Source organism: Lissotriton helveticus, chromosome 5_1 (genome assembly GCF_964261635.1).
Source record: "Lissotriton helveticus chromosome 5_1, aLisHel1.1, whole genome shotgun sequence".
NCBI lineage: Eukaryota > Metazoa > Chordata > Amphibia > Caudata > Salamandridae > Lissotriton > Lissotriton helveticus.
Window position 1 is genome coordinate 1,931,147,903 of NC_136065.1, and position 25,883 is coordinate 1,931,173,785.

Below are 25,883 nucleotides of genomic sequence, written 5' to 3' on the forward strand. Positions count from 1 at the left end.
CACCCTATGGACTGTGCAGTCCATGCCATGCAGGAACTCAAGTGCATGCACACAGGGGCACACCATGTGCCCCCCCTGCATGCACCCCCATACACAGAGGCATCAGGAGGCCGTCTAGCACCCCATTGCTTTCCCCACAACACTCTTTTCATGGCAGGATCACCGCCATGAAAAGTGTAGAGGTCAGGAAAGTTGTAGTAATTTTGGCAGGGCCGCAGGGCACCACCAGCATATTGCTGCCCTAACTGCCACGCCATCGCCAAGGGATGGCATACCTCGGCAGTTGTAGTGGTCCCATGGCTGTCCAACTGCTGAAGATGTAATACTTCAGTCGGACCGCCGGTGCTACGGTAGCTGGCACGCCACCGCAGGTTTGGCGGTCCTAAGGGCTGCCAAACTCGTAAAAAAGGCCCTTAGTGACTGTCTGCATATACCTGGCAGAATCTACTGATTTTGATGAATTATACTGACGATATGATCCTAATCATACAAAAGTGGGTTTACAGAAAGCCTTGGATGTGTTAAGCACCTACAACAACGCAAACAAACTAGTGGCCAGCTGCATAAAAACAAAGGCTCTTATCTTCTGGCGCTACACTAATAAACTCGAACACCTCTGGAGACTGGATAATATGAAAATAACTACTGACTCCAAATACATGTACCTGGGGGTGTGGTTTGTGAGCAACGGCTACCTGTGGCTAGGCGCATCGAGTTTAAGGTTCTTTGTACAGCCTTTAGAACTCCTAAAATCCTGACTGACCTGCTTTTGCCTTATGTCCCCTCTGGCCAGCTCCGTTCTGTGGGACAACATCTGGAGGTGGTTCCTAGAGTCAGTTCCTTTCAGCACAGAGCAGCCATCCTCTGGAATTCTTTACCGGGCATATTCAGGGGTTCACTAACTACCTCGAATTCAGGGAATCTTTAAAAACCTTAAACTTCCCCATTCCGTAGGTCCCTGGGCCTTTTATGTGCTGTCACCTAACTGCTGGTTAGCGTCGGCACGCCTCTTTGCTGGGGCAGCTGTTGTGCTTAATAGACCTGTTACATTTCTAATCTGAAAAGTAGTAGCTGTATGACTTTAAGTGATGAACTTTCAGAATCGCACTCTTCTCAACATGGACGCTGCTATAGTCATACTAGACTTCTTGGAATCGATAGGATTCCAGAAGCCTCGTCCCAGCTCTGCCTTCAGCTTTCATTCGTGCACGTCGTTTGGCGTCTTAAATTATGCCTAAAGCAGTGCAATGATTGCACTGAAGGCATGCCAATCATTCCTTGTTGCCACCCTGTCCCCTTTTAGGCACGCCCACTGGAATTGGGTCATTTAAGGGCGGATTTACACTCTCCTTTAAAGGACTCGAAGCACGTGTTTTTCTAATTTGCAGTGCCGTCCACACGCTTGTAATGGCCGCTGACAGCCTCTCCTGCTTCAGCCCCCCACCCTCGCAAAATGTGGAATTCTGCTGCAACATCTACACACCTTATCTCTCGGGTGTTTCGCTTTTTAAAGCAATCTATTAATGCATTCATTTGCGCATTATGATGAGCTGACGAGTATATTTCGGGTGAGGCGAGGTTGGACTACAGAGGTATGTTTTAATGGTCAGAGCCTTTAGAGCCAGTTAACCAGGTCAGCAGAGCCATTGTAGAGCCAGAGAACCAGGTCAGCAGACCTGCTCTAGAACCTAAGAACCAGGTCAGCAGAGCTGCTCTAGAGGCAGAGAACCAGGTCATCAGAGCTGCTCTAGTGCCTAAGAACCAGGTCAGCAGAACTGCTCTAGAGCCAGAGAACCAGGTCAGCAGAGCCGTTGTAGAGCCAGAGAACGAGGTCAGCAGAGCTGCTCTAGAGCCTAAGAAGCAGGTCAGCAGAGCTGCTCTAGAGGCAGACAACCAGGTCGCAGAGCTGCTTTATAGCCAGAGAACCAGGCCAGCAGAGCTGCTCTAGAGCCTAAGAATCAGGTCAGCAGAGCTGCGTTAGAGCCAGAGAACCAGGGCAGGAGAGCTGCTCTAGAACCAGGTCAGCACAGCTGATTTAGAGCCATAGAACCAGGTCAGCAGAGCTGCTTAAGAACCAGAGAACCAGGTCAGCAGAGCTGCTTTAGAGCCAGAGAACCAGGTCAGCAGAGCTGCTTTAGAACCAGAGAACCAGGTCAGCAGAGCTGCTTTATAGCCAGAGAACCAGGCCAGCAGAGCTGCTCTAGAGCCTAAGAATCAGGTCAGCAGAGCTGCGTTAGAGCCAGAGAACCAGGGCAGGAGAGCTGCTCTAGAACCAGGTCAGCACAGCTGATTTAGAGCCATAGAACCAGGTCAGCAGAGCTGCTTAAGAACCAGAGAACCAGGTCAGCAGAGCTGCTTTAGAGCCAGAGAACCAGGTCAGCAGAGCTGCTTTAGAACCAGAGAACCAGGTCAGCAGAGCTGCTTTAGAGCCAGAGAACCAGGCGCCAGAGCCGTTGTAGAGCCAGAGAACCAGGTCAGCAGAGCAGCTCTAGAGCCTAAGAAGCAGGTCAGCAGAGCTGCTCTAGAGGCAGAGAACCAGGTCAGCAGAGCTGCTGTAGAGCCAGAGAAACCAGGTCAGCAGAGCGGCTTTAGAGGGTGAGAACCAGTACAGCAGAGCTGCTTTAGACCCAAAGAACTAGGTCAGCAGAGCTGCTCTAGAGCCAAAGAACCAGGTCAGCAGAGCTGCTTTAGAGCCATAGAACCAAGTCAGCAGAGATGCTTTAGAGCCAGAGAACCAGGTCAGCAGAGCTGCTCTAGAGCCAGAGAACCAGGTCAGCAGAGCTGCTGTGGCGCCAGAGAAACCAGGTCAGGAGAGCTGCTTTAGAGGAATATAACCAGGTCAGCAGAGCTGCTTTAGAGCCAGAGAACAAGGTCAACAGAGCTGCTCTAGCTGACACTGACTGACACCGATTGACTGACACTGACTGACTCACTGACACTGACTCACTGACACTGACTGACTGACACTGACTGACTGACTGACAGACACTGACTGACATGACTGACTGACACTGACTGACTGACACTGACTGACTGACTGACACTGACTGACATGACTGACTGACTGACACTAACACTGACTGACTGACTGACTGATACTGACTAACACTGACTGACTGACACTGACTGACTGACACTGACTGACCGACATTGACTGACACCGACACTGACTGACACCGACACTGACTGACACTGACACTGACTGACACTGACTGACACCGACACTGACTGACACCGACACTGACTGACTGACACTGACTGACTAACACTGACTGACTGAGACTTACTGACTGACTCTGACTGACTGACTCTGACTGACTGACACTGACTGACATGACTGACTGACACTGACTAACACTGACTGACACTAACTGACTGACTGAGACTAACACTGACTGACTGACACTGACTGACACCGAGTTACTCTGACTGACACTGACTGACACGACACTGACTGACTGACACTGATGACACTGATTGACTGACACTGACTGACTTACTGACACTGACTAACATTGACTGACTGACTGACATTGACTGACTGACACTGACTATTACTGACTGACTGACACGGACACTGACTGACTGACACTGACGGACACTGACTGACTGACTGACACTGACTGAATGACACTGACTGACACTGACTGACTGACACTAACTATTACTGACTGACTGACACGGACACTGACTGACTGACACTGATGGACACTGACTGACACTGAATGACTGACACTGACTGACACTGACTGACATGACTGATACTGACTGACTGACACTGACTGACTGACACTGACTAACACTGACTGACTGACACTGACTAACTGACAGACATTGACTGACACTGACACTGACTGACTGACACTGACTGACATTCACTGACACTGACTGACAATGACTGACTCACACAGATTGACTGACTGACACTGACTGACTGACACTGACTGACTGAAACTGGCTGACTGAAACTGACTGACTGACACTGGCTGACTGAAACTGACTGACTGAAACTGACTGACTGACACTGACATGACTGACACTGACTGACTGACACTGACTGACACTGGCTGACGCTGACTGAAACTGACACTGACTAACATTAGGTCTTACATTTCATTAAGTTAAAGCCATTTGTTTGCTAAACAATACCATTAGAAGAGCAAATGGCTTTAACTTAATCAAAGGCGAGACCTATTGCATGTTCAATACTTGTTTGTTAAAGCTGTTCACAGTACCCTTCTTCACTTTAGTGTTTCTCACCAAGTATTTTGAATAGTCAGCTTTGTATTTAATAAAATAATTTGGATATCTGTATGTCTGTCATCTCAGGATTAACACCATTTATACTCTACGCATGCCATATCTTTAGTCCATTAAATATATTTTTTGTAGTAATTTCTACTCAGCAAAAATTATTTCATACAAATGTGGTTGATCTTTTTAATCCATTTTGTAAGAGGGCATATTACACTGGATAATTCACCAGCACTGTTTTTTCCAAATTCCTCAAATACATTTGACCAAAAGAAGGCCCTGCTTTGTATGTTGAATTTTATGATCTCGTCAGGAAGCCTTTCTTCATTAGAGCCCCTCTTACTGTAACTGATTAAGTTAGTAAACAATTCTTTTTGTTTGATAGAAATATCACAGTCTAGTCCTTTAATAATTTCTGCTGCATGGTTCTGCAGCGGGACAAACAAAGCCTCTATATAGAATAGCCTATTTCCAAAAGTCACTGTTAATGCTCTCCTATTATACCTTTTCAGCTGCTCCATAACACAGAGTCCCGTACTGGAAGTCTCCCACCAAAGAGCGCGAACAGTGATAAAAGTGCTCAAACGGAAGGTATCTGCACAGATTCCAGCCCGCTGTGGCAGCCCCTCTCTGAGGATCATCATACCGGTGAACAGACTCCACAATCACTGGAGACATCTGCTGCGAGGCATGCCAGCTCAGTGCCCAATATAAGGATCAAGAACTTCAGCATCACTGAACACCAGCTTGGCCAAGACTCTGAGCTTCAGCACTGCAGGGGGCCCGCTCATCGCTCAACACTAGATGTGACTCTAGGACCACCGGTGAGAGCAAAGAGTGGCATAGGATGTCTTAAGCTATGTATGAACTTATAGATTCTTGTGTATATTGTTGAACTGTCTGTTCTGAGAAGGCAAAAGAAAACACTTGCTGGCTCATTCAGAGTCCCATGGGAGAATCGGGTATTAAAACAGCCTAGGAGAAATGCCTCCTGGTTCTGATTTTGACTTGTCAAAATGGGGAATAATGTGTGGCAATGGTTTGTACATTAAAAGCCACACAAGATTCCCTTTCTCAATACCTTTTCCCTGCACAGACTGTTCCTGGTAATATGCAGAGGAATTTGCCCCCAACTTATAATGTCAAATCTGGCACAAACACTGGTACGCCCGATGCCATATTAATGCAGGACTCTGAATAACCCACAAGAATATAGTAGTAGAAAAGCTTTATTCGATTTTTGTAAAGTTAAAAATCATAAAAGCAACATCATCAGAATCAATACATAATGTACACAAATATAGCAGTACATTGGAGGAAAAAGGAAACATGACTGTAAATACAATAAATTTAAGGACACATTAAATTTTTCCTTTTTCTAAAAACACTCTTTAAGAAACCAATCATAATAGCCACACACAATTCATCGTTTAAAAGCTGGAGATACAATAAAGCTGGGCGGCAGTGATGCCAAGGCCCATATTTATTCAAAAGTGGTTTAATCCATCGAGCTCTCTCTATTTGGTAAAAACCACAAAAACAAATCACATGAAGTGTTGATTGTTCAGCTCTCCCATCGCATGGACAATTAATAAGCTTTTTTGACCAATCATTGACATGAAACGAGACTAGGCGAAAAAAGATATCAAATCTGAACCTAGTAAGTAGGAACCTGTCAAAACCCCTGGTACACCAATTCAGATAGGGTTGCATATTGCCCGATATAAGTAACATTTGGTGCCGTACTACTGAAACTTTATTCAGCTCAACCCCTAGCCGCAGAGATTCCAGATGATACCAGCAATCTTTCTTTAGGTCTTTCCTCGAGATCCTACAAAGCCCCTCTGGTGCAGTAAAAAGCTCGGGTTTCCCCATGTCTAGGCAAAACTTTTGGATGTATGATAGCCACGCTATTTTATGAAATTTATCAAGGGCCATAACATCACGGATGATCTCTCTGTTAAGTTCTAGCTCAGCTACGGTCCAAACCCTGTGCCATAGTAATAATGGTTGCATTGCAATCAAGTCACTAATGTGTCGGACCCCCAGCTCTGCGTGGCAATTAAACACAGATAAACTAAAAGGTACAGCTAAAATAAACCTTAAAAAAGCATTTCTACAGTTTGTAGGTCCCTGGTGTCCACAATACCCCAAACACCTGCCCCGTAGATGGCTGTACTGACACATTTGGCCGAATAAATCTTAAGTAGGATTGTAGGGGGTCTTTTTCCCATCTTACGCTGTACTGACACATTTGGCCGAATAGATCTTAAGTAGGATTGTAGGGGGTCTTTTTCCCATCTTACGCGAGAAGGCCATAAGTGCTGCAGTCGCTTTTTTGAACGACAGGGTTCTGCTCCTAATTGCTGGACCCCAATGTCCCCCACCTTCAAGGACTACTCCCAGATATGAGAAGGTTTTAGTGGTCTGCACTTTTTCCCTGCGTGCAAACAGTTTACAAGTTTTAGACTTGCCCCTGGCACACGTCATTGCGAAGGTTTTTTTAACATTTAAAGTCAAGCCCCTAGACTCCATAAAGTTAATATAAGCGTCTAAGGCTGACTGCAATCCTCCCTCTGTCCTAACCATAATGACAGCGTCATCTGCATATAATAGGGACACTACTTGTTTGGAATTGATTCTGGGTGAATCAATGACTTTGGACACCAGGACAGCCTCCAATTCGTTAGTATATAAATTAAAAAGAAGAGGCGCAAGGACGCACCCTTGCCTCACTCCTCGTTTCATGTAAAAGGGTTTAGTGCATTCACCGCTGGTTCCGAATCTCACCCTTGCCCTTGCCCCAGCGTAAAGTTGCCTAAGAAAAGAAATAATAGGCTCTTCTATTTTAAGGTTTTCCAACACCTCCCACAATCGATCGTGCCTAATGCAGTCGAAAGCGGCACTTAGGTCAACAAATACCGCGTAAAGTTTTCCCGCCTTGGCCTGAACGTATTTCCCTTGAAGGAGTATAAAATTCAGGACCTGTTCCACAGTACCCATCCCTTCTCGGAATCCGTACTGCACCCGGGATAGAACTCCTGGCTGACTGAAACTGACTGACTGACACTGGCTGACTGAAACTGACGGACTGAAACTGACTGACATGACTGACACTGACTGACACTGGCTGACGCTGACTGACACTGACACTGACTAACAATAGGTCTTACATTTCATTAAGTTAAAGCCATTTGTTTGCTAAACAATACCATTAGAAAAGCAAATGGCTTTAACTTAATCAAAGGCGAGACCTATTGCATGTTCAATGCTTGTTCGTTAAAGCTGTTCACAGTACCCTTCTTCACTTTAGTGTTTCTCACCAAGTATTTTGAATAGTCAGCTTTGTATTTAATAAAATAATTTGGATATCTGTATGTCTCTGTCATCTCAGGATTAACACCATTTATACTGTACGCATGCCATATCTTTAGTCCATTAAATATATTTTTTGTAGTAATTTCTACTCAGCAAAAATTATTTCATACAAATGTGGTTGATCTTTTTAATCCATTTTGTAAGAGGGCATATTACACTGGATAATTCACCAGCACTGTTTTTTCCAAATTCCTCAAATACATTTGACCAAAAGAAGGCCCTGCTTTGTATGTTGAATTTTATGATCTCGTCAGGAAGCCTTTCTTCATTAGAGCCCCTCTTACTGTAACTGATTAAGTTAGTAAACAATTCTTTTTGTTTGATAGAAATATCACAGTCTAGTCCTTTAATAATTTCTGCTGCATGGTTCTGCAGCGGGACAAACAAAGCCTCTATATAGAATAGCCTATTTCCAAAAGTCACTGTTAATGCTCTCCTATTATACCTTTTCAGCTGCTCCATAACACAGAGTCCCGTCCTGGCAGTCTCCCACCAAAGAGCGCGAACAGTGATAAAAGTGCTCGAACGGAAGGTATCTGCACAGATTCCAGCCCGCTGTGTCAGCCCCTCTCTGAGGATCATCATACTGGTGAACAGACTCCACAATCACTGGAGACATCTGCTGCGAGGCATGCCAGCTCAGTGCCCAATATAGGGATCAAGAACTTCAGCATCACTGAAAACCAGCTTGGCCAAGACTCTGAGCTTCAGCACTGCAGGGGGCCCGCTCATCGCTCAACACTAGATGTGACTCTAGGACCACCGGTGAGAGCAGAGAGTGGCATAGGATGTCTTAAGCTATGTATTAACTTATAGATTCTTGTGTATATTGTTGAACTGTCTGTTCTGAGAAGGCAAAAGAAAACACTTGCTGGCTCATTCAGAGTCCCATGGGAGAATCGGGTATTAAAACAGCCTAGGAGAAATGCCTCCTGGTTCTGATTTTGACTTGTCAAAATGGGGAATAATGTGTGGCAATGGTTTGTACATTAAAACCCACACAAGATTCCCTTTCTCAATACCTTTTCCCTGCACAGACTTTTCCTGGTAATATGCAGAGGAATTTGCCCCCAACTTATAATGTCAAATCTGGCACAAACACTGGTACGCCCGATGCCATATTAATGCAGGACTCTGAATAACCCACAAGAATATAGTAGTAGAAAAGCTTTATTCGATTTTTGTAAAGTTAAAAATCATAAAAGCAACATCATCAGAATCAATACATAATGTACACAAATATAGCAGTACATTGGAGGAAAAAGGAAAAATGACTGTAAATACAATAAATTTAAGGACACATTAAATTTTTCCTTTTTCTAAAAACACTCTTTAAGAAACCAATCATAATAGCCACACACAATTCATCGTTTAAAAGCTGGAGATACAATAAAGCTGGGCGGCAGTGATGCCAAGGCCCATATTTATTCAAAAGTGGTTTAATCCATCGAGCTCTCTCTATTTGGTAAAAACCACAAAAACAAATCACATGAAGTGTTGATTGTTCAGCTCTCCCATCGCATGGACAATTAATAAGCTTTTTTGACCAATCATTGACATGAAACGAGACTAGGCGAAAAAAGATATCAAATCTGAACCTAGTAAGTAGGAACCTGTCAAAACCCCTGGTACACCAATTCAGATAGGGTTGCATATTGCCCGATATAAGTAACATTTGGTGCCGTACTACTGAAACTTTATTCAGCTCAACCCCTAGCCGCAGAGATTCCAGATGATACCAGCAATCTTTCTTTAGGTCTTTCCTCGAGATCCTACAAAGCCCCTCTGGTGCAGTAAAAAGCTCGGGTTTCCCCATGTCTAGGCAAAACTTTTGGATGTATGATAGCCACGCTATTTTATGAAATTTATCAAGGGCCATAACATCACGGATGATCTCTCTGTTAAGTTCTAGCTCAGCTACGGTCCAAACCCTGTGCCATAGTAATAATGGTTGCATTGCAATCAAGTCACTAATGTGTCGGACCCCCAGCTCTGCGTGGCAATTAAACACAGATAAACTAAAAGGTACAGCTAAAATAAACCTTAAAAAAGCATTTCTACAGTTTGTAGGTCCCTGGTGTCCACAATACCCCAAACACCTGCCCCGTAGATGGCTGTACTGACACATTTGGCCGAATAGATCTTAAGTAGGATTGTAGGGGGTCTTTTTCCCATCTTACGCTGTACTGACACATTTGGCCGAATAGATCTTAAGTAGGATTGTAGGGGGTCTTTTTCCCATCTTACGCGAGAAGGCCATAAGTGCTGCAGTCGCTTTTTTGAACGACAGGGTTCTGCTCCTAATTGCTGGACCCCAATGTCCCCTACCTTCAAGGACTACTCCCAGATATGAGAAGGTTTTAGTGGTCTGCACTTTTTCCCTGCCTGCAAACAGTTTACAAGTTTTAGACTTGCCCCTGGCACACGTCATTGCGAAGGTTTTTTTAACATTTAAAGTCAAGCCCCTAGACTCCATAAAGTTAATATAAGCGTCTAAGGCTGACTGCAATCCTCCCTCTGTCCTAACCATAATGACAGCGTTATCTGCATATAATAGGGACACTACTTGTTTGGAATTGATTCTGGGTGAATCAATGACTTTGGACACCAGGACAGCCTCCAATTCGTTAGTATATAAATTAAAAAGAAGAGGCGCAAGGACGCACCCTTGCCTCACTCCTCGTTTCACGTAAAAGGGTTTAGTGCATTCACCGCTGGTTCCGAATCTCACCCTTGCCCTTGCCCCAGCGTAAAGTTGCCTAAGAAAAGAAATAATAGGCTCTTCTATTTTAAGGTTTTCCAACACCTCCCACAATCGATCGTGCCTAATGCAGTCGAAAGCGGCACTTAGGTCAACAAATACCGCGTAAAGTTTTCCCGCCTTGGCCTGAACGTATTTCCCTTGAAGGAGTATAAAATTCAGGACCTGTTCCACAGTACCCATCCCTTCTCGGAATCCGTACTGCACCCGGGATAGAACTCCTGGCTGACTGAAACTGACGGACTGAAACTGACTGACATGACTGACACTGACTGACTGACACTGGCTGACGCTGACTGACACTGACACTGACTAACAATAGGTCTTACATTTCATTAAGTTAAAGCCATTTGTTTGCTAAACAATACCATTAGAAAAGCAAATGGCTTTAACTTAATCAAAGGCGAGACCTATTGCATGTTCAATGCTTGTTCGTTAAAGCTGTTCACAGTACCCTTCTTCACTTTAGTGTTTCTCACCAAGTATTTTGAATAGTCAGCTTTGTATTTAATAAAATAATTTGGATATCTGTATGTCTCTGTCATCTCAGGATTAACACCATTTATACTCTACGCATGCCATATCTTTAGTCCATTAAATATATTTTTTGTAGTAATTTCTACTCAGCAAAAATTATTTCATACAAATGTGGTTGATCTTTTTAATCCATTTTGTAAGAGGGCATATTACACTGGATAATTCACCAGCACTGTTTTTTCCAAATTCCTCAAATACATTTGACCAAAAGAAGGCCCTGCTTTGTATGTTGAATTTTATGATCTCGTCAGGAAGCCTTTCTTCATTAGAGCCCCTCTTACTGTAACTGATTAAGTTAGTAAACAATTCTTTTTGTTTGATAGAAATATCACAGTCTAGTCCTTTAATAATTTCTGCTGCATGGTTCTGCAGCGGGACAAACAAAGCCTCTATATAGAATAGCCTATTTCCAAAAGTCACTGTTAATGCTCTCCTATTATACCTCTTCAGCTGCTCCATAACACAGAGTCCCGTCCTGGCAGTCTCCCACCAAAGAGCGCGAACAGTGATAAAAGTGCTCGAACGGAAGGTATCTGCACAGATTCCAGCCCGCTGTGTCAGCCCCTCTCTGAGGATCATCATACCGGTGAACAGACTCCACAATCACTGGAGACATCTGCTGCGAGGCATGCCAGCTCAGTGCCCAATATAAGGATCAAGAACTTCAGCATCACTGAACACCAGCTTGGCCAAGACTCTGAGCTTCAGCACTGCAGGGGGCGCGCTCATTGCTCAACACTAGATGTGACTCTAGGACCACCGGTGAGAGCAGAGAGTGGCATAGGATGTCTTAAGCTATGTATGAACTTATAGATTCTTGTGTATATTGTTGAACTGTCTGTTCTGAGAAGGCAAAAGAAAACACTTGCTGGCTCATTCAGAGTCTCATGGGAGAATCGGGTATTAAAACAGCCTGGGAGAAATGCCTCCTGGTTCTGATTTTGACTTGTCAAAATGGGGAATAATGTGTGGCAATGGTTTGTACATTAAAACCCACACAAGATTTCCTTTTTCAATACCTTTTCCCTGCACAGACTTTTCCTGGTAATATGCAGAGGAATTTGCCCCCAACTTATAATGTCAAATCTGGCACAAACACTGGTACGCCCGATGCTATATTAATGCAGGACTCTGAATAACCCACAAGAATATAGTAGTAGAAAAGCTTTATTCGATTTTTGTAAAGTTAAAAATCATAAAAGCAACATCATCAGAATCAATACATAATGTACACAAATATAGCAGTACATTGGGAGAGGTGTGGCGCCGCGGCCAGGGCGACTGACTCTGGAATCTGGGGATCAGGGTTCGATCCCCGGCTCCGGCGGCAGGTTAGCCCAGCACCATGTGACTCTGGGCAATAGCTTGCTTAATCTTCCCGACGGCCCCCAGCGCCTAGAGACCCTTACGGGTGATTGTGCGCTTTACAAATGTGGATTATGTACATTGGAGGAAAAAGGAAAAATGACTGTTAATACAATAAATTTAAGGACACATTACATTCTTCCTTTTTCTAAAAACACTCTTTAAGAAACCAATCATAATAGCCACACACAATTCATTGTTTAAAAGCTGGAGATACAATAAAGCTGGGCGGCAGTGATGCCAAGGCCCATATTTATTCAAAAGTGGTTTAATCCATCGAGCTCTCTCTATTTGGTAAAAAACACAAAAACAAATCACATGAAGTGTTGATTGTTCAGCTCTCCCATCGCATGGACAATTAATAAGCTTTTTTGACCAATCATTGACATGAGGAAACGAAACTAGGCGAAAAAAGATATCAAATCTGAACCTAGTAAGTAGGAACCTGTCAAAACCCCTGGTACACCGATTCAGATAGGTTTGCATATTGCCCGATGTAAGTAACATTTGATGCCGTACTACTGAAACTTTATTCAGCTCATCCCCTAGCCGCAGAGATTCCAGATGATACCAGCAATCTTTCTTTAGGTCTTTCCTCGAGATCCTACAAAGCCCCTCTGGTGCAGTAAAAAGCTCGGGTTTCCCCATGTCTAGGCAAAACTTTTGGATGTATGATAGCCACGCTATTTTATGAAATTTATCAAGGGTCATAACATCACGGATGATCTCTCTGTTAAGTTCTAGCTCAGCTACGGTCCAAACCCTGTGCGATAGTAATAATGGTTGCATTGCAATCAAGTCACTAATGTGTCGGACCCCCAGCTCTGCGTGGCAATTAAACACAGATAAACTAAAAGGTACAGCTAAAATAAACCTTAAAAAAGCATTTTCTACAGTTTGTAGGTCCCTGGTGTCCACAATACCCCAAACACCTGCCCCGTAGATGGCTGTACTGACACATTTGGCCGAATAGATCTTAAGTAGGATTGTAGGGGGTCTTTTTCCCATCTTACGCGAGAAGGCCATAAGTGCTGCAGTCGCTTTTTTGAACAACAGGGTTCTGCTCCTAATTGCTGGACCCCAATGTCCCCCACCTTCAAGGACTACTCCCAGATATGAGAAGGTTTTAGTGGTCTGCACTTTTTCCCTGCGTGCAAACAATTTACAAGTTTTAGACTTGCCCCTGGCACACGTCATTGCGAAGGTTTTTTTAACATTTAAAGTCAAGCCCCTAGACTCCATAAAGTTAATATAAGCGTCTAAGGCTGACTGCAATCCTCTCTCTGTCCTAACCATAATGACAGCGTCATCTGCATATAATAGGGACACTACTTGTTTGGAATTGATTCTGGGTGAATCAATGACTTTGGACACCAGGACAGCCTCCAATTCGTTAGTATATAAATTAAAAAGAAGAGGCGCAAGGACGCACCCTTGCCTCACTCCTCGTTTCACGTAAAAGGGTTTAGTGCATTCACCGCTGGTTCCGAATCTCACCCTTGCCCTTGCCCCAGCGTAAAGTTGCCTAAGAAAAGAAATAATAGGCTCTTCTATTTTAAGGTTTTCCAACACCTCCCACAATCGATCGTGCCTAACGCAGTCGAAAGCGGCACTTAGGTCAACAAATACCGCGTAAAGTTTTCCCGCCTTGGCCTGAACGTATTTCCCTTGAAGGAGTATAAAATTCAGGACCTGTTCCACAGTACCCATCCCTTCTCGGAATCCGTACTGCACCGGGGATAGAACTCCTGGCTGACTGAAACTGACTAACTGACACTGGCTGACTGAAACTGACGGACTGAAACTGACTGACTGACACTGACATGACTGACACTGACAGACTGACACTGACTGACACTGGCTGACGCTGACTGACACTGACACTGACTAACATTAGGTCTTACATTTCATTAAGTTAAAGCCATTTGTTTGCTAAACAATACCATTAGAAAAGCAAATGGCTTTAACTTAATCAAAGGCGAGACCTATTGCATGTTCAATGCTTGTTCGTTAAAGCTGTTCACAGTACCCTTCTTCACTTTAGTGTTTCTCACCAAGTATTTTGAATAGTCAGCTTTGTATTTAATAAAATAATGTGGATATCTGTATGTCTCTGTCATCTCAGGATTAACACCATTTATACTCTACGCATGCCATATCTTTAGACCATTAAATATATATTTTTGTAGTAATTTCTACTCAGCAAAAATTATTTCATACAAATGTGGTTGATCTTTTTAATCCATTTTGTAAGAGTAGGATAATTCACCAGCACTGTTTTTTCCAAATTCCTCAAATACATTTGACCAAAAGAAGGCCCTGCTTTGTATGTTGAATTTTATGATCTCGTCAGGAAGCCTTTCTTCATTAGAGCCCCTCTTACTGTAACTGATTAAGTTAGTAAACAATTCTTTTTGTTTGATAGAAATATCACAGTCTAGTCCTTTAATAATTTCTGCGGCATGGTTCTGCAGCGGGACAAACAAAGCCTCTATATAAAATAGCCTATTTCCAAAAGTCACTGTTAATGCTCTCCTATTATACCTTTTCAGCTGCTCCATAACACAGAGTCCCGTCCTGGCAGTCTCCCACCAAAGAGCGCGAACAGTGATAAAAGTGCTCGAACGGAAGGTATCTGCACAGATTCCAGCCCGCTGTGGCAGCCCCTCTCTGAGGATCATCATACCGGTGCACAGACTCCACAATCACTGGAGACATCTGCTGCGAGGCATGCCAGCTCAGTGCCCAATATAGGGATCAAGAACTTCAGCATCACTGAAAACCAGCTTGGCCAAGACCCTGAGCTTCAGCACTGCAGGGAGCGCGCTCATCGCTCAACACTAGATGTGACTCTAGGACCACCGGTGAGAGCAGAGAGTGGCATAGGATGTCTTAAGCTATGTATGAACTTATAGATTCTTGTGTATATTGTTGAACTGTCTGTTCTGAGAAGGCAAAAGAAAACACTTGCTGGCTCATTCAGAGTCTCATGGGAGAATCTGGTATTAAAACAGCCTAGGAGAAATGCCTCCTGGTTCTGATTTTGACTTGTCAAAATGGGGAATAATGTGTGGCAATGGTTTGTACATTAAAACCCACACAAGATTCCCTTTTTCAATACCTTTTCCCTGCACAGACGTTTCCTGGTAATATGCAGAGGAATTTGCCCCCAACTTATAATGTCAAATCTGGCACAAACACTGGTACGCCCGATGCCATATTAATGCAGGACTCTGAATAACCCACAAGAATATATTATATAATTGTTAATTATTAGGAGCATTCATGGGAACATTTACAAAAAAGGCAGTATGTTTTGGGAGGGTGCTAGGTGTGTGCATGCAAGATAAAGAGGCTGTGGAGCTAAGAAAGACGGGGGAGGCCAATGGGAGAGAGTGTTGTTAAAGAGAAATATGACCAGAAAGGGAGTGAGAATAAGAGGTGGAAGCAGGGAGAGAGAGAGATCATTAGGAGAGAAGGGAGTCAACAAGAGCGAGAGAGCAGCAATTTGGCAACAGAAAAAGTAATGGTGCAATGAGAGAGTTTAAGTATAACTAGATAGAGCAATGAGACAAAATTGGGCAATGAGAGAAAAAAACAATGCAAGCTAGACAATTCTGTCCGGCACAAGTCGGCCTCTGCTAGAGGCTTACAGAAAAGGACTTCCTTGGGACTGTAGGAAGCTGGCTCTTTATATAATATACCAAAATAGAGGTATACTGTGCAAAGAGTCCAGGTATCCCTTACTAGTCGGCAGGGGCTTGTTCTAGCAATCCCATGGTGCTCTTCTAGGAAGCAGTGTGGTCGAGCAGCCTTAGGCTTATCAGAGAGGAGTGTTAGACATCTGCAATACACACACAGTCAATAAATGATGCGCATGACTCAGTAAGGAGATCCACCCCAATTTATAAAAATACATCTTATCTATATATAACTTTTGGCACCAGGATCATCAACATCAGGTAAATATGTTTTGAGTTATGAATTTTTACATTTTTGAAAAATCATCACAGTGCAATTTCTAAAACGGTAATGTTATCCTATGGAGGAAAGACATATACTGAATACAACTTCACAGCGACTTACTCGACCAATCTTCTGGACTTAAGGTAAGAATGGGGCAGGGCCCAAGGAGGCACCAACAGGTCACCTGGGCGGCACTGGGGCGGCCAGGTGCAGAGGTGCTTTTCGGCACTGGGTGCCCAATGTTATCTTATGGGGGAAAAACATGTACTGCATTCGGGCACTTCACAGTGATTTACAGGGCCACTCTCCCGGACTTAAGGATGAGTATCGGGAAAGGATGTATGACGTTGCAACGCATGCTTTACATCGCATGCCTTTACAACGCGGTTTTTACATCGCATACCATTACAACGCATAGCGCTTTTGGGTGTTGGATAGAGAATAGTTTAATTTACTATTCCAACTCCAGTCCCCGTGGACACTAGGGAAGGTTATTGGATAGTAAATTAACCTATTCCCTATCCTAGAGCGCCCCCCAGCGCAATGCGTTGTAATGGTTTGCGTTGTAATGACCGCGTTGTAATGGTAGTGCGTTGTAAAAGTTTCGTTGTAAGTGATGTTTCCCATCGGGAAAGGTCCAAGGCCAAACCAACAGGTCACCTCAGGAGGCTCTGGGGTGTCCTGGTGCAGAGGTGTGTTACGGCATTGGGTGTTTTATTCACTGTAATGGGGAACGGTCAGGTTGCAAAGAGGCTGCAAGCTGGGACTGGGAGACCAGTCAGGCTGAACCAACAAGAGGGGCTCAGGTCTCAGGGTGTTCGGGGATGTGGGATCACCTTTGGTCGTTCCTCCTTGGGCCAGGGTGGCCAGGTGCAGAGGTGGTCTGAGGCATCATGTTTTCGTCAACAGAGACACTTGCGGTAGGGGAGACCCTGCACAAAGAGGCTCAAGGCGGCGTCGGTGAGTCCACTGTAGGCAACCCCAAGGTAGGCTTTGTCTCTAGAGGATTGAGGGACCATGCTGGCACACTTCACCTCAGGCTGGGGGGCATGGTGCAGTGGTGGTTGTGTTTGAGACGGTCCGGAGTCCTCAAAGTTCTTTTAGAGTGCCTGCACGATGTAGGGAAGAAGCTCTGCTACCTCACAGGAGTTCCTGGGTCTTTTTTGAAGACAGGCAGTCCTCCCAGGCTTTTGGAGGCACAGCAGCTGCAGGACAAGACTACTTTAGCGCAATCTGGCAGGAAGAGCAGACAGGCCGACAGGGTTGGCGACAAGTCAGTTGTTTCTCCACAGTCCTTGCTTCTCGTGGCTCTTCAGTGTCCTTGGTCTTCTTAGATCGCCAGGATCTGATTTCCTGGTGCCAGGGGATCCCCTAAATACTAGATTTCAGGGTGTTATGAGAGTGTAGGGTAGTACCCAATGAGCTACTTACCCCTGGGGTCGCTGTGCCCTATATGACTATTTCCTGTGGGAAGTGGGCATAACCTGGTCCAATAGTTCCTTGTTCTGCTATCACAAAGATGGCAGACTTTGAAATTTCGCATCCACTTTAGGTAGCCCACCTTAAGGGTGAAAGTAGCCTGAAGATCAACACGCCTCTCTGACTACTAACTTTCTTGCCAGTCCAGGAGCCAAATGGGCTCTGGCCTGGGGGGAGGGTTGACATCCCTCTGAAGAAAGCCAGATTTGCATACCAAAGGCGGAGGGCTATTTTATGCCTCCTGCCTTGAAATGCAAATTTACAGGTCATTATCCTGGAAGAGGGTAAGCACCCTCTGCTGGAGCAGGTTTTGTTCCTGACCTCCTGAGAGTGTTGGCCCTCACCGCTGGTGGTCAGAAACTTGTCTGTGGTGGCAGGCTGGTCCAGTCAGCCAGTGCACTAGTAGTTGGTAGGTTTTCAGGGGGCACCTCTAAGGTGCCCTCTAGGTACATGTATTAATAAATCCACCACTGGATTTAGTGTGGGTTTATTAATAAAAGATAAATATCTTTGGTTTGAGTGAAGCCATCATGTAGCTGGGGAACTCGTTTTCACCAATGCCCAGCAAATGGATTTAAATTGGCTTCCCTAGTTAGTCACTTGTACTGGCAATAACTGAACTGACCAACACAGGGACATATCTGCTCATGCAGATAAGTCCACACATGTACCTTGCCTTAGGGCTGTAAGGCCTGCTGTAGGGTAGCATACATATACGGCATGCCATGTCTGTGGGCATGGCACACAGGGATGTGTCTCATGTTGTTTTTTCACTTTGGTCTGCACCAAGACATGGAGCCTACATTGGCAGTCTGCATGAATTAGGTTTAGGGTCCCTTAAGGTGGCAAAATACATTCTGCAGCCCCGAGGAACCCTCTTTGGTACCCATGTACTAGGTACCAGGGGTACCATTTACTAGGGACTTACAGGGGGCCACAGGTATTGGCAAATTAAGGGAGCAATTGAACCGTTTAGGTAAAGAGATCTGGCACTGGGGACCTGGATAGCAGGAAACCAGTGCACTTCCAGTCAAAATTGCATTGCGTACTAGGCAAAAAGTGGGTGTAGCCATGTTAAAGAGGGGCACTTTCCTACAGGTACCAACAGTGAGACTCCTAATGAGCAGTGACACTGTGGTATAGAGCACCACAGTGGCATATTCTGGGGGCAAACATAGACATCCTTGATGTTTCTACTATGTATATGATGCTGAGCAAATGGTAAGTCCTGAAATAGAGGGGTTTTTCTCATGTTGTATATGTTGCAGACACACATCTCTGCTACTGCTACATAATGGAAATAGTTTGTCAAGAGTATTTTCTTGTCTATTTTGCTGGACTGGGCCCTTCTGGCAGGTCCACCCCTGAAGTTTTTGCTTGTTATATGTGACCTGGGGATGGTGATTCCCACTCTGAGTGCGTGTAGATGAGAGAGGCCTGCCCTCCCATAGGAATGCATGTGGAATGTATGTGTCCCTGATAGTTCCTGATGCGTGGGGTGTGCAGGGTCGAGTCTGGTATGTGCAAATTCGTGAGATTGAATGCTGCGCAATGGTATATGCGGTAGGATTGTGTCTAGTGTAGAAGCGCCACTTTTAGAAGTTGGCATATTTGTGTAATTTGTGTCTGGCGTGTGATTGGCTGAGGCTGGCTGGTGAGCCTGGCTCCAAGAGTCTGGGAGGGTCTGCCCCGGTGGTGAATGGAGTGTTTAGCATGCTGATGTGAGGGGAGGAGTGAGCCTGGGCCTGCTTGTGGATTGACTGTCTGGTCTGAGGGTCCTGAATGAGGCTGGGTTTTCCCCACACAATGCTGGCTCCACCCCCCTGGGGTGCATCTGATGTCCCTAGCCTGGCCAATGAAAAGAATCCCCCATAACCAGTTCTAGCTGGTTCTCCCCCTGCCTGCCCCTGAAGACAAAGGATGCTGTGTATAAAAAGGGTGCTGTGACACTCTGGAAATGTTCTTGTTCTGACTTGAATCCTGCCAGGGGCGTGCTGCTGCTTGGGCTCAGGGGAAGGCTTGCCTCCCTAAGCCCTGCCCAGCCCCTGGATTCCTGATGACTGCCTGGAGGACTTCTGGGGGAACCCCTCTGCCTTGCTGGGCTGATTGGGGGACTTTGCTTGGGACTTTGCTGCAACCCCCGAAGGACTTGGCTACTCGCTATTATCCTAGCGCCTGAGAGCGCTTTTCATGGACCCTTGGCGCTTGAGAGCGCGATCTAGGTGCCTAGCGCTTGTGAGCGCTGTCCTGACCGAGCCGGTGCCCACCCGGCATTTGCCCCGTGCTTAGGAAGGTTCCTGAGCCTCAGCGAGTGCCTACCTCGCTTTATTTCCTTCCTTTAGCGCATTACGAGGGAGCCAACTCCTCGTCAATTTCACCTACCGCCGCTGGCCCGGACCCCTCGTGACGTCTGCCCGGGCCACGCTGGGATTGGCTGCCGGCCCGGGATTCCCCTCATGACGTTGCCTCAGGCCGCGCCGTGATTGGCTGCCGGCCCGAGGACTCTAAAGTCCGGCCCGTCAAACAGAGAGAAGCAGGTAGCGGCTCCTGCATTGCCCGAGATGCCGCCGACCCCCCCCCCGGGGCTCCCGAGAGTGAGGGAGAGCCCCAGAGAGCGAGAGGAGGCCGGCAAAGCAGAAGAGACCGGCGCATCGACCCGGTAAGTGCCGAGAATGGGAGGGTGCGTCGGGGCACATTACCGGTGCCCGCCCCTCCCCTCCAATACTCCATTGTGGTGCTGCAGAGGCCCGTGGGGCCCCCTGTATTATCGAGTCCCCCGAGAGGGACTCCGTCTACCTTTGCCCTGACGAGCCTGCATGGCTCGGTCCCCGCCTCTTCGTGGTTGGGCCCTGAGAGGCTCCACTTTGCCCTACGTTCTCGAGCCCGGAGAGGTTCCACCTTGCCCTACCTTCTCGAGCCCTGAGAGGCTCCACCTTGCCCGACGTTCTCGAGCCCTGAGAGGCTCCACCTTGCCCGACGTTCTCGAGCCCTGAGAGGCTCCACCTTGCCGACGTTCTCGAGCCCTGAGAGGCTCCACCTTGGCCCCTTGTTCCGAGCCTGTGAGGCTTTGCCCCGCACCTATGTCCCCGAGCCCGAGAGGCTCCTTCCTGGTACATTTGTTCCAAGCCTGTGGGGCTCCAACGTGTTGGCCGTATCCTTGTCCCTCAGCTGCCCAGCACTTCGTGGTTAGCTGCCACATGTAGGTTCATTCAGAGCTCCCTGCAGCCTGTCCTGACATTGAGACATTGGGCGCCCCCGCCCCAGAAAGGCCAGTTGGCCTGTTGAAAGTTATTGGCTAATGTTAAACGTGACTTCCTGAGAGTTCTTATGTGTTTCGCCTCCGAAGGTGCGTCTGATGTGTTATGTGCCTTGTCATTTCTTCCCTCCTGAATATCTATTGCCTCATGTAGGTTGCTTCTGGTTAGAGTGAGTTCTACTGCTAGTTCTATGAAGTTCCGGGTTGTTATGTGTTCAATGCTAGCTCCTGGTTACCCTGTGTTCTAGTACTAGTTCTATGAAGCTCCCAGTTGTGATATATTCTAATGCCAATTCCACCAAGTGCATATTCCTGGCAGCGGTCCCCCTGGCCCTGTCCTGTACATAGTCCCTTGTAAATTCTGCCCGTGCCCCTGGCACCTTGTAAATTGCGTGTTCCTATCTAAGTGTGTTTTTCAATACAAAGGCTATTTTCATATATACCTTGTGTGGAGTTCCTTTTGTGGGGGGCCCTGGAGGTTGTTGCTGGTGGGTGCGTGCGCAAATGCTTTACACATCGCCTCCGAGATAGGCCTGACTGCTCGTGCCAAGCTACTAAGGGGGTGAGCAGGGGTTGTCTTGGCGGGTGACTTCCTTACCCTAACTAGGAATGGTGATTTCTGCTTGGCCTTGGCGCAAGCCTTGGCCAACCAGGGATCCCATTTCTAACATATTTCAAAACTAAAACTTGGGGCTTGTTTTAATTTGCTTCAGTAGAAATTAGGGTTTCAATTGTCATGCCTCTCCTGCTATTTGCACCCAGACCCCCAAGATATGCCAGAGATATGCAACTTTTAATTGTGCTTCTACTGTAGGACAGTGCCCCTTTTTGCAGGGATTATCCCCCACGTTTTGCTTGACATATGATGCAACATGACATGATGTGTCCTGTGTCCCTGACAATCAGGTTCCCAGGGCCTGTGTTCTTTCCCAAAACCATACCCTTATACCCACAATTGGCACTCTGGCCACAGGTAAGCTCTGTGTAAAAGGTACCTTGGGTACCAAGAGCAATGTGACCAGGAACCTATTGTGCCACTCTTACGAGCCCTGTACCTTAACCCCCACACACTACCGTCGCAGGCTGCATGTTTTAATGCAGAGAAAAGTGAAGCGTCAACATGGCACACATCCCTGTGTGCCATGCCTGCAAACCACTGCCTGAGGCCTAGGTAAGCTACCCCTCTAGCAGGGTGCACCAGCCATCGCTGAGGGTAGAGTAGCATGAGCCCTGTACCTCTACAGTGTCTAGTCTAAGTCCATTCTTAGACATTGTACGTGTAGTAAAACCATAAAGAGTATATGGTCTTGGAGTTGGTCATTACGAACTCCACAGCTCCATATTTGCTTTACTAAAACCTGGGAAGTTTGGTAGCAAACTTCTCAACACATTAAACCTACACTGATGCTAGTGAGGGATTTAATGTAAAATGCACTCAGAGGGCATATTAAATATGCCCCCTGAAAAACTGATAGGCCTGGTGTGGTTCTAGAATGGCTGCCGTCCATCATTTGCCACCACCAGTCAGGTTTCTGGAACCCTGGGTAGAGAGCCCCCTCTCTCTGGGTCCAGAACAAAAAACCCGTCCTGGGCAGAGATGTCATGCCTCCTCCCTCAGGATGGGCTCGAAAGGGAAGCTTCAAAAGCCTCCTGCCTTTGTACGCTGTCCCTGCCTTATGCTGCAACTGGCACTCACCGGTTCTGCCTCCCTGCCCCCGGGAGAATCGGCTGGAAAACCAAGCTAGGAGGAGAGGTGTGCCCACCTTGGCAACCCCAACCCCTGAGGTGGGGGAGGCGAGGTAAAGCACACATCTCAGTCCCCTCCAGCTTGAAGATGAGGAGACCCACCCATTTAGGGACTGGCTCATTCCCCCCTTCCATTAGAGAGTGGCATAATAGAGGGTGTACCCACCCCAAGGAAGGGACCCATTGGTAACGACCTGCACACCTTTTTAAACGCCCCTAAATTTAGCATTCAGGGGCGACCCTGAACCTTGCCTCCTCGGATTCGAGGAAGAAAGAAGAAGAACCGAAGAGCCTTGCTGACCCAAGAAGAAAAGGACACCAACTGCTTTGGCCCTAGCCCTACCGGCCTGTCCCGACTCCGACCTGACTAGAGCGAAACCCCCGAGCCCAGAGTACCTGCCCTGGATCCCTCTTTAAGACTCTGTCTCCCATGAGCGCCGGATTTGCTCAACCAAGATTCACCTACAGAATCCAGATCCAGGCAGCTCCACGATTTTGCACCTGATGCACATGGCCTGATTTCGTGTGACCCAACACCATGAGGAGGTCTCCCCAGCAAATCTGACTTGGGATCTGGTGATCCCTGACCTTCCTCAAGCTTCAAGCCGATGCCTGCAGCCTCAACCTGAAAGGTCCCTCCGACCGCGACCAGAGCTGGTATGAAGAACCCGACGCCAAAAGACACCCCTGCACCCGACGCCCCACGACCTTGGGTGGCCCATCCGACGGTGTCCAGGCATCCCCCAAGATCCCAACTTAACTCTTCAGCCGGTGGTCGCCTCCAGGAAGCCTCCCTGCCCGAGCCTGCAGCATCTTTATCAAACCAGAGATCCTCATTGAAATCGACAGGGCCCCTAACGTCACATTGGCACACTGTACCTGGCTATACCAGTGCTGCTGGTGGTGCAGCTCCTGAGCTGATTGTTGTCCCCTGCAGTGCTGATCTCTACCCCAGGGGCTTTGCTCCTACAGCCAAGTGGCCTGCTCGCGAGAAGTCCGTGACCAAAGGCTCCCAAGCCCCATTGGCTTACATTGGGCCCCAGCACTCTGCACCGACTGCTCCAGTGCTGCTGCTGGTGCAACTTGAGTACCTCCAAACAAAACAAATACTACTGGTCTGTCGGCAAAGTAACATACGGCAAAAACACAGTCTGTAGCCGCTCAACCTGTGCTGAAATTGGAAAGGAATCCCATCAGCCCACCAAATGGCAGAACTTCATCATCTGGGATTTGAAAAGACTGGTCTATGATAGCGCAACTCACCTCATACAATCGTGAGCTGCCCTAATCCAAAACCACCAGTGATGGATCAAGCCATGAATGTAAACTCTGTGGTGCTGAATAACTAATTTTGCAGTGATACTAAATGTGAGAAAAAATAATAAGTGCAATTTAAAATTGGCTACCATGATAATAAGAGTAAGTTTATTGAAGGGTTATCATGGTGTCAAAGCTAAAAACAGAGTGTGGACAGTTTGTCAAAATAACCGTTGTCAGTTGACTGCCGACAGACCAGTAGTATTTGTTTTCTTTGGATATACTGTGGATGGGGGCTATAATACTACTTGCTAAATGCTAAAGATTTTTTTCCCCTTGGACCCCCTGTTAATCGTGTATTTTCCAACTTGAGTACCTACCTAGACCTTGGTCCTAACCCCCAAAACTCCCACTCGTAAGATGTTTACTTACCTGTGAAACCAATAACCATTTTTCTCCAGTAGGAACCAATGTTATGAGTTTTTGTTCCAAAATTGTTGTTTTGAACTTACTTGTATGAAAGAAAAAGTAACTAAACTGCAAAAGTCTTACTTACCTTGTATTGCGAGAATCCCAGAGTGGTATCTAGGCGTACCACCCCGAGTAGTCGATGTAATCCAGAAGTAATCTAAAAGTATTCCAAAAGTAATTACTGTGTAATTTAAACTGCTTTTTGAACCAATACCAACCTGTAATGATTGCAAATCCATTCCCAATTGCACATCTTGAAATGTTCTATGATTGAAAGTATATTTTACCTACTTGCACCAAGTCCTGCTTGGTTCTAGAAATAAAACACAAGTATACCTTTTTTATACTTACCTAATTGGTCTGAATTCAGTCTCAATAATTGCTTAACATACTCTCTGTATAGGCCTAACTGCTCACCCACAGTACCACAGAGAGCTGTTAGTACTTACCTAATTTAGCCTCTGCTATACCTCTGGGGACTCACTGGACTCTTTGCAAACTATACCTTACTTTGGTATAGTATATACAGAGCCAGCTTCCTACAGAAACCATATTCCTACTGACCGTAAATATAACAAAAGCACAAGTAAAGTATACCAAAATTGTAATGGCTAGTATGATTTTTTAACTATAGAGGTGAGTCTTCCCATTCAGTGTCTAACAAAGGTGTCCTCTTGTGGTTTCAATCTTTCTCAAATTCATCGGACATTCTGCAAACTTTGCACTCTTCAAAATACTTTAGGAGTCAATGGAATTAGCCTCTAAATGTTTCATTTGTACCAGAAGGCAGCCATATTCGCTACAATTCAGCACCCTCTAAGCAGCATCAGCTGGTTGACATGTGAAGGCTCTGTCTCCTTCATCGGGCCATTGCTAGTGTTGGCTGGCACAGTGGTTGGTACCACTGTTATTGGTATGGAAAGCACAAGGCCATCTTTTTGCTGAGCATTAACCATTTGTCCCATACACAGAGTCACCTAATCAACCCATGTAACCTACACTATATATCTGTGTCAATATACCAACAGACTGCATATGTTCCTGAGGTTTCAGAGACCTAAGCTCTCGCCACAGCGCCACGTGCAAATGTCTCCACATTACTCTGTTCTCTGGAAGCTGACAGAGATGTTTATTTCCAGAAAGGCATGCTATTGGAAGTTCTGTGCCCTCTTCAGTCTTTGAGTCACAAAAGTTTAAATCATAACCTGGGTCCCTTAAAAAATTATTTTATCTCAAAGCACAGCTAAAGTGAATTATTATTCCCCTTTCACTCATAAGCACCACCGCAAAACATGGTGCTGCCAATTAGTCTCCTCAGTCTTTCTCCAAGAGAAGTTCAGGTCCAAAATAATTATTGTAAATCTAGGAAGGTAAACAAGTCACCATTGTGCCTTCCTTATAATCCCTCAAAAC

The 25,883-nt window shown here is 46.0% G+C and overlaps 1 protein-coding gene across 3 annotated transcripts in view; it reads left to right on the forward strand.

The window, feature by feature from the left end:
- TTLL6 (tubulin tyrosine ligase like 6) overlaps positions 1 to 25,883 on the forward strand; it is a 533,521-nt gene that overhangs the window by 435,148 nt on the left and 72,490 nt on the right. For 2 of the 3 annotated variants that reach the window (XM_078641428.1, XM_078641429.1), the window contains 4 exons: positions 4,767 to 5,078; positions 8,086 to 8,397; positions 11,381 to 11,692; positions 14,848 to 15,159. In XM_078641428.1, coding sequence (XP_078497554.1) covers positions 4,767 to 5,078; positions 8,086 to 8,397; positions 11,381 to 11,692; positions 14,848 to 15,159 — 1,248 coding nt within the window. The remainder of the gene's footprint in view (positions 1 to 4,766; positions 5,079 to 8,085; positions 8,398 to 11,380; positions 11,693 to 14,847; positions 15,160 to 25,883) is intronic. The other variant, XM_078641430.1, reaches the window with a different exon arrangement.